The 7,500-nt window shown below is 50.5% G+C and overlaps 1 protein-coding gene across 1 annotated transcript in view; it reads right to left on the bottom strand.

The window, feature by feature from the left end:
- LOC131679322 (uncharacterized) overlaps positions 1 to 6,752 on the bottom strand; it is a 6,954-nt gene extending 202 nt beyond the window's left edge. The window contains exon 1 of the mRNA XM_058960030.1: positions 57 to 6,752. Within this exon, the coding sequence (XP_058816013.1) occupies positions 315 to 6,752 (6,438 nt within the window). The 3' untranslated portion in view covers positions 57 to 314. The remainder of the gene's footprint in view (positions 1 to 56) is intronic.
- Positions 6,753 to 7,500: the final 748 nt, after the last annotated feature.

The raw sequence follows: 7,500 nt of genomic DNA, 5'->3' as shown, positions 1-7,500 counted from the left end.
ATATAATATAATATTTTAATATTATAATATTTTCTTCTCTTTTCAGGTTAACTCACCTCTTTTTTACAGGTACTCCACGACTTCCTTCTCTACTCTCCTATCTTTCACCTTTTCTAATTTAATTGATCTTTACTAATCTTACTATACTTCTCTATCAATGCTTCAATTTTCACCATCAACTTTATTTGCTGCCGTTCGCGCTGAGCTTCAGTAAGGAAAAGGAACTGCCAGAAGCAATGTGGTCTGGTCGCTGACAGTTTGATGACGTTATTCGACTGATGTCAAATGACGACTGTCACCCATTGACGCGACGCTTAACTGTTGCTGCTTTGCTTTGACGCTGACGCGTTGCCTTTGCCAGGCAGTGTTGCTAGCTCGACGGTTTCTGCGTTGACAGTCTCCCCCGGGTGTAGTCCGGAGTCTGCCGGAGCTCCACTCCTCTTGACGTCGAGCAAGGCCAACCGCGACACCGGTCGAACACAGATCTTGTCGCCTATCTTCACGACCGCTCGTCGATGTCTGCCGTCCGCATGCTGCTTCAGGCAAACTATTCGGCCTCGCTCCCAGCCACTCCGTCTCGTCGGCTCCGCGACCATCACCAGGTCGCCTGGTTTCAATGATGGTGTCTCGCTGAACCATTTCGGTTGCCGGCGGATCACCGGCAGATATTCCACCAACCAGCGCCCCCAGAATACATCTAGCTGATGCTGGATGTGCTCCCAGGAATCCCCCAGGATTCGACACCGAACTGATTCGCTGATCTGTCTCGGTCCTTCATCTTCGTCGTTCATTTGCTTCATCCCATTCGAACTTAACAACAGGAAGTGGTTCGGGGTGAGGGCCTCGGTCTCCTCGCTCTCCAATGGCAGATACGTCAGAGGCCTTGAGTTTACGACACTTTCAGCCTCCACGACCAACGTCTGCAACCCCTCGTCGTCAAGCTTCCCCTCGGAATACGCTTCTTTCATTGCAGCTTTAACGGACTGTACTAGGCGTTCCCACGCTCCGCCCATGTGTGGCGCTCCTGGTGGTATGAAGTTCCACTTCGTGTTTGCACTGGTAAACGTTGCGGACAGTCCCTGGCTTATCTGGTGCTGCAGTACTCGATCGGCTCCTTGGAAATTCGTTCCGTTGTCGCTGAAAAACTCGGCAGGTGGCCCGCGCCGTCCAACGAATCGGCGGACGCACGAAATACAGGACTCTGTTGATAGTGTGTAGGCGATTTCTAGGTGTACGGCACGAATCGTTAGGCAGGTGAACAGTGCGACCCATCGCTTTACATTGGATCGCCCCAACTTCACCAGCAATGGTCCGAAATAATCCACCCCTGTGTAGGTGAAAGCTCGCTCGTGATGGGCTAAGCGGGCAGATGGCAGTGGTGCCATTGGAGGGATCATTGGTCTGGTTCGCCGTATTTTGCAGGACGGGCATTCTCTGCCCACTTTTTTGACCACCAATCGAAGCCTCGGGATAGCGTACAATTGTCGAACTTCGTTAACGACCGTTTCAGCATTGCCATGGCGAAAGTTGCGGTGGAATCGATGCACCAGAAGTTCCGTGACGCGATGCCTTCTCGGTAGAATCACGGGATGGCGCACGTTGTAGGCGACGTTCTTAACTGCCGCGATTCGACCCTGTTCACGTAGCAAACCCTTCTCGTCCAGCTTCGGCATCATTTGGTAGATGCAACTGTTTTTCCCGATGACTTCTTGACCGGTCTCATTGGGCGCTTTGTTTGACAGCGCTGCAACTTCGTCCGGGTATTGTTCACGTTGCACCAACTTGAAGATGACTTCTTCAGCAGCCTTCAGTTCCGACTGTTGTAGCTGTCCACTATATCGTGGCTGTTTCTTCGATACATTGTGCAGAAAACGGAGAACGTATGCGGTCGCACGTTGCAACCTGTTCCAGGAAGAGAATCGGTCGAAATCGATCGTTGGTTCAAACGAACTGTGATGTAGTGTCGATACACGCATTTCTTCCACGGTAACCATCACCGGTTCCTTGCGACAGGTCCAATCTGCTTCCAGGAGATTCAGGAAATGCGGTCCTTGGAACCACTTGCTGTCGTGGTTGAAGTACGGTCCACTACCCCATTTCGTTGCTTCGTCCGCTGGATTGGATTTGGAAGGCACCCATCTCCAGTCGCTTACCGAAGTATGCTCAAGTATCTCACCTACTCTACAGGACACGAACTGTCGATAGTTTCGAGGGTCAGCATTAATCCAGGATAGCGCCGTTCTGGAATCGGTCCAGAAAACCGTTTTGGAAACCGGGACGTCGAGGTTTTCCTTGACAAATTTTGACCACCGTACGCCCAGTACACACGCCTGCAGTTCCAGCCTGGGAATAGACCACGGTTTCAGGGGGGCGACCTTTGATTTTGCCGCTACTAAGCTGCACTGTGGTTTACCGTGTTCGTTGAAGGTGCGTAAGTAGATAGCGCACGAATAGGCTACTTCGCTTGCGTCGACAAACACATGCATTTCAGCCCTGAGGTAGGTCCTTCTCGTGGCGTTGGGGAAGTAACATCTGGGAATTCGGATCTCTGCGATATGGTTGATCATCTCGATCCACCTCTGCCACTTCGCATAGACTAAATCGCCTACTTGTTCGTCCCAATCCGTGCCTTCGCGCCACAGGTCCTGGATCAAGACCTTTCCGTGGATGATAAACGGCGAGAGTAACCCCAGTGGATCAAACAACGTCATGACGCAACGTAGAATCTGCCTCTTCGTCGGTCGGGTTACCATGCGAATCAGTGTTTGTACCTCGTCGCTCATTTGAGTAGAGAAACTCAGTTCATCGGATGATGGGCTCCAAAGCATACCGAGCACTCTCTCGGTTGTCGACCCGTCGATCAGGTTCAGTTGCTTCTCAGTTTCATCTGGTACTTCGCCCAATTGCTCGAGGACCGTGCTGCTATTTGACCGCCAGTTGTGCAATTTGAAGCCTCCTTGGCCGTGAATGTATCGCACGTCGTTTGCTACCTTTGTCGCCTCTTCTGCGGATCCGAAACTCGACAGGTAATCGTCAACGTAGTGATCGTGGACGATCGCTTTCGATGCCTCAGGAAACAGTTCAGCGTGCTGTACTGCGTTCCGATTTTTGACGAATTGTGCCGAAGCTGGCGAACAGGTGCTCCCGAAGGTAGCGACATCCATCAAGTAGATCGTAGGTTTCTCCGATGGACAAGCGCGCCACAAGAAGCGCTGGGAATTCTTATCTGCCTCTCGGATACGGATTTGGTGGAACATTTCCTGAATATCCGAGCTGACCGCCACCCCATACTGTCGAAAGCGGAATAGCACGGCTGGAAGTGACGAGAGTTGATCCGGACCTTTGAGAAGAGCGCTGTTAAGTGAGACTCCATCGACTTTGGCGGCTGCATCCCAAATAACTCGGACCTTTCCTGGTTTCTTAGGGTTTATTACCGCTCCCACCGGGAGGTACCATACCCTTCTTGGGTCCGCTGCATCTATCTCCGCTTTCGTAGCCCTGTGCGCGTAACCCTTTGCCTCGTATTCGCACATCTGTCGATGGAGGTTCTCTTTCAGCAGCGGATCGCGATCCATTCTGCGTTCGAGACATTCTAGACGACGTACCGCCATCGTGTAGCTGTTCGGGAATTCTACATTGTCTTCTTTCCACAACAAACCCGTTTCGAAACGGTTCTCTACTCGTCGGGTTGTAGTTTCCAGGATGGTTAGCGCTCGTTGTTCTTCCTTAGACATTGGAATGTTTGACGGGCGCACGCCTGCTTCTTCGATGGCAAAAAACTGCTTCACCGTATCGTGAAGTTCTTCGTCGCAATCGCACCTGCTTACGTGGAAATTATAAGCTTCGGTGTCACCGCTTTCTCGCGGACCGTAGACACACCAGCCCAATCTGGTTCTCGCAGCTATAGGACCGGTACCATCGCCCTCTCTTACTTTAAGTGGTACCGCAAGTCGTAGGTTGTCGATTCCTATGAGGATCTTAGGCTTTGCGTTATGGTAGCTGCTAACCGGAATCCCCCTAAGGTGCGCGTGTTTTGTCGCTGCTTCTTCCACCTGGAAACTCTGACTCGGCAGATTGAGACATTGAACCGTTCTTGCGTTCACTATCTTGTGCCGTTTGTGCTGTCCTTCACCTGCGATCTCGAAAGTGATGCGTTGCGATTCCTTTTCCATGCGGGAAGTGTTTCCCGTCCAGCGTAGACACAAAGGCTGAGGGCTACCTTTCAGACCCAACGATACAGCCAGATCATGTTCCATTAGTGTCAGATCTGATCCCTCGTCCAAGAATGCAAAGGTATCAATCGAGACGTCGCTTCCATGTAGGATCACGGGAATTATCCGAAACAGCGTCGACGAAGTCAGAAGACGGTGGGTGTGATTCTCCGCCACTAATGCATTCGATGCTGGAGCCTTTGGAGGCCCACGTAGAGAGTGAAGCAGTGGATGATGGCGGAACTGACAACCCTCGATATCACAACTACTACGAATCCGACACGCCCTGCGTCCATGGCTGAATAGACAATTCTGACAAAGACCTAAAGCTCGGACTCTTCTCCAGCGGTCGTCGACGTGCAACGCTTTAAATGCAATACACTCGCGCACTCGATGACCAGTTTTGCTGCAGTGTGCGCAGTCAAACTGTTTCGCTGCGCCGGTTGGCACATTTATTGACCGTACAGAACTGACTGCTCCTTCCATCGCGTGAGTGTTCACGAACGCTTTGTTCTTCGGACGATCGCGTGGGTTGTTCCTTCTGGACTCAGGTTCGAAGGTTACTACGCTCGACGCGTCCTGCACCACCGACGTCATGTAATCGCCGAAGGTTTTTAAATCGACGAATTGAAAACTACGCTTATATCCTGCCCACATCATCCTTTGATCTGCGGGAAGCTTCGCAACGAGTTCCTGTAGTAGTGAAGGATTCGATAAATGAGCGCGTTCGTTCGCCGCTTCGATGTGGTCGCATAACGCTTGCACCGCCATCCCGAAATCGATGAGACCTTCCAATCTGTCGGACCGTGGTGCTGGGATGTCTCGCACCTTGCGTAGCAGAGCGTTGATCAGCAACTCAGGACGTCCAAATCGCATACGAAGTGTCTCGATCACTTGGGGCACCGCTGCTGGTAACACCAGCCGACTACGTACTGTTTCTAACGCAGAACCAGACAAACATCGTTGCAGGCGAAGCATGTTCTCACCATCCGAAAAGCCGCAGGCTTCTGTTGTGTATCGATAGCTTGAAATAAAGATCGGCCAATCCGCTGGGTCTCCAGAGAATCGGGGAAGTTCCTTAGCCAGGGACTGCCGTGCTGCTAGCTGCTGCTGCGTTGGACCTCCTGGAGCTCGAGGGGGAATCACTTGGTCTTGATACACATTTTCTGACAGACGAGGGGGCAGAGGAAATTTATTGAATTCAACCGGGTATGTGGGGGAATCACGCATTCGTTCATCGGTTTTATTCTTATATTGACTCTTGGGCAGAGTTAGTATTTGTGTTACACCCGGGCGCGCGTGAAAAACTTGCTGCTGCTCGCGGGGAACTTCAGGAGGCATTTTAATATTTCCCGGATGCGCGAAATTTCGCGACTGTTCACGGGAAATTTCATACATATTGGTCGTGGGGCAATATTGAGAGGTGTATTCGTTTGCATTTATTGAATAATTACTCAAGGCTTGACGCTTACCTGGGGGTTCCATATAGCTTGGATTGCTTTCCGTTGCTGCGATTGTTTGACTTACCGCTGCCAAACTAGTATGGCTTACCGGTTCCCTCACAGGCCAGCGACGATTCATTGGGTCGATTCCACCTACTGCTTCAGCTTCGGAACCATTTTTAGACCGAATTCGTTCGTCCTCCGGGACAGTTGCTAACGTTCGGCCCGCCTTGGGAATGGCGCCGGTCTGCTTCTCCATGCGCGGCTGGCTTGCCGCTGGCTTTGGTAGCTGCTCCGTCACTGTACTGCTTGCTTCCGGTTGTCCGACTCGTTCGCACATTTCCGCACTGGATTGAAATCCCTCAAGTAGGTTGCGGCACAGTTCCAACTGTGTTTGTAGTGCTGATAGCTGTTCGTGTGTCGGTTTTGCTCGCCTTTCGCATTGCTCCACTCGGTTCCTGAGTTCCAACAATGCATCCTCAGATTTCGTTCCCTGTGGTGACTGAGACGCAGACGGCTTCAACACTGCTAGGGGAATGGTTACCATCGGTGGCGCTACCGATCTGGGTGTACCCGGCGCCGGTACCGAACGACGAACAGATGATGCTAGTGGGGCACCGGGGGGAAGTGGAGTAGAAAGACGCTTACTTGAAGTAGGTGAAGCCGCTTCATTGGTAGCACTGCGCGCTGAAACACCACTGCGATGGCTGCCATTTTCTTCTCCTTCCAACACTTTGTCGATGAGTTTTTGTTGCTCATCAAGATGGCGGCGTTGCAGCTCTATTTCCGCACGTTTTCGTTCTAGCTGCTGCCTTTCCACCAGCTGGCTCATACAGACGGAAAGCGCCGACGCTGCACTGGCACGACTGGAACCGCTCTTCAATGAAATGGCATCCTCTTGCATGGAGGTGCAATCACCGCACACCCATGACCGGTTCATCACACTCGCATCCACCCCGGCGCATGTATAGTGCCGCCATCCGTCGCATCGGTCACACTGGACCATATTGTCCGCACTATCCAGACGTTGGCAGGCCACACAATTGGATTCCTCTTGTTCCAACTCCGTTGTATCTCCAATTGGCGTCTGTTCGGCCATCTTACCACAAATTTTGAAGATTGTCGAGGTTGTAGGGCGCAGGAAAAAGGCCGTTTTGACAGCGTAATGATTTTAATTAGGCTTCAACTAAAATTTAATTTGAAATTAGTGAAAGTTTTGGTACCTTAATTAACACTTACAATTTGGTGGGCTGTTCCTTCCTTGCGCCCTATTTAGCTGTAGCGATTTACAGCTTGAGATTTTCCTGTCTAACAAGTTTATAATAATATAATATAATATTTTAATATTATAATATTTTCTTCTCTTTTCAGGTTAACTCACCTCTTTTTTACAGGTACTCCACGACTTCCTTCTCTACTCTCCTATCTTTCACCTTTTCTAATTTAATTGATCTTTACTAATCTTACTATACTTCTCTATCAATGCTTCAATTTTCACCATCAACTTTATTTGCTGCCGTTCGCGCTGAGCTTCAGTAAGGAAAAGGAACTGCCAGAAGCAATGTGGTCTGGTCGCTGACAGTTTGATGACGTTATTCGACTGATGTCAAATGACGACTGTCACCCATTGACGCGACGCTTAACTGTTGCTGCTTTGCTTTGACGCTGACGCGTTGCCTTTGCCAGGCAGTGTTGCTAGCTCGACGGTTTCTGCGTTGACAGGGGGTTTTATGCTATTCATGGTTGGGGGTGGTTATTAGTACCAGACACCTTTTGCTTGCGATGTTGTTTCAGAGTAGAATGGGTACAATCGATTATTGACCGGTATTAAATTGATATCGATGATA

The sequence above is a fragment of the Topomyia yanbarensis genome, chromosome 2 (assembly GCF_030247195.1).
Source record: "Topomyia yanbarensis strain Yona2022 chromosome 2, ASM3024719v1, whole genome shotgun sequence".
Lineage (NCBI taxonomy): Eukaryota > Metazoa > Arthropoda > Insecta > Diptera > Culicidae > Topomyia > Topomyia yanbarensis.
This window is presented reverse-complemented; position numbering and strand designations above follow the sequence as displayed.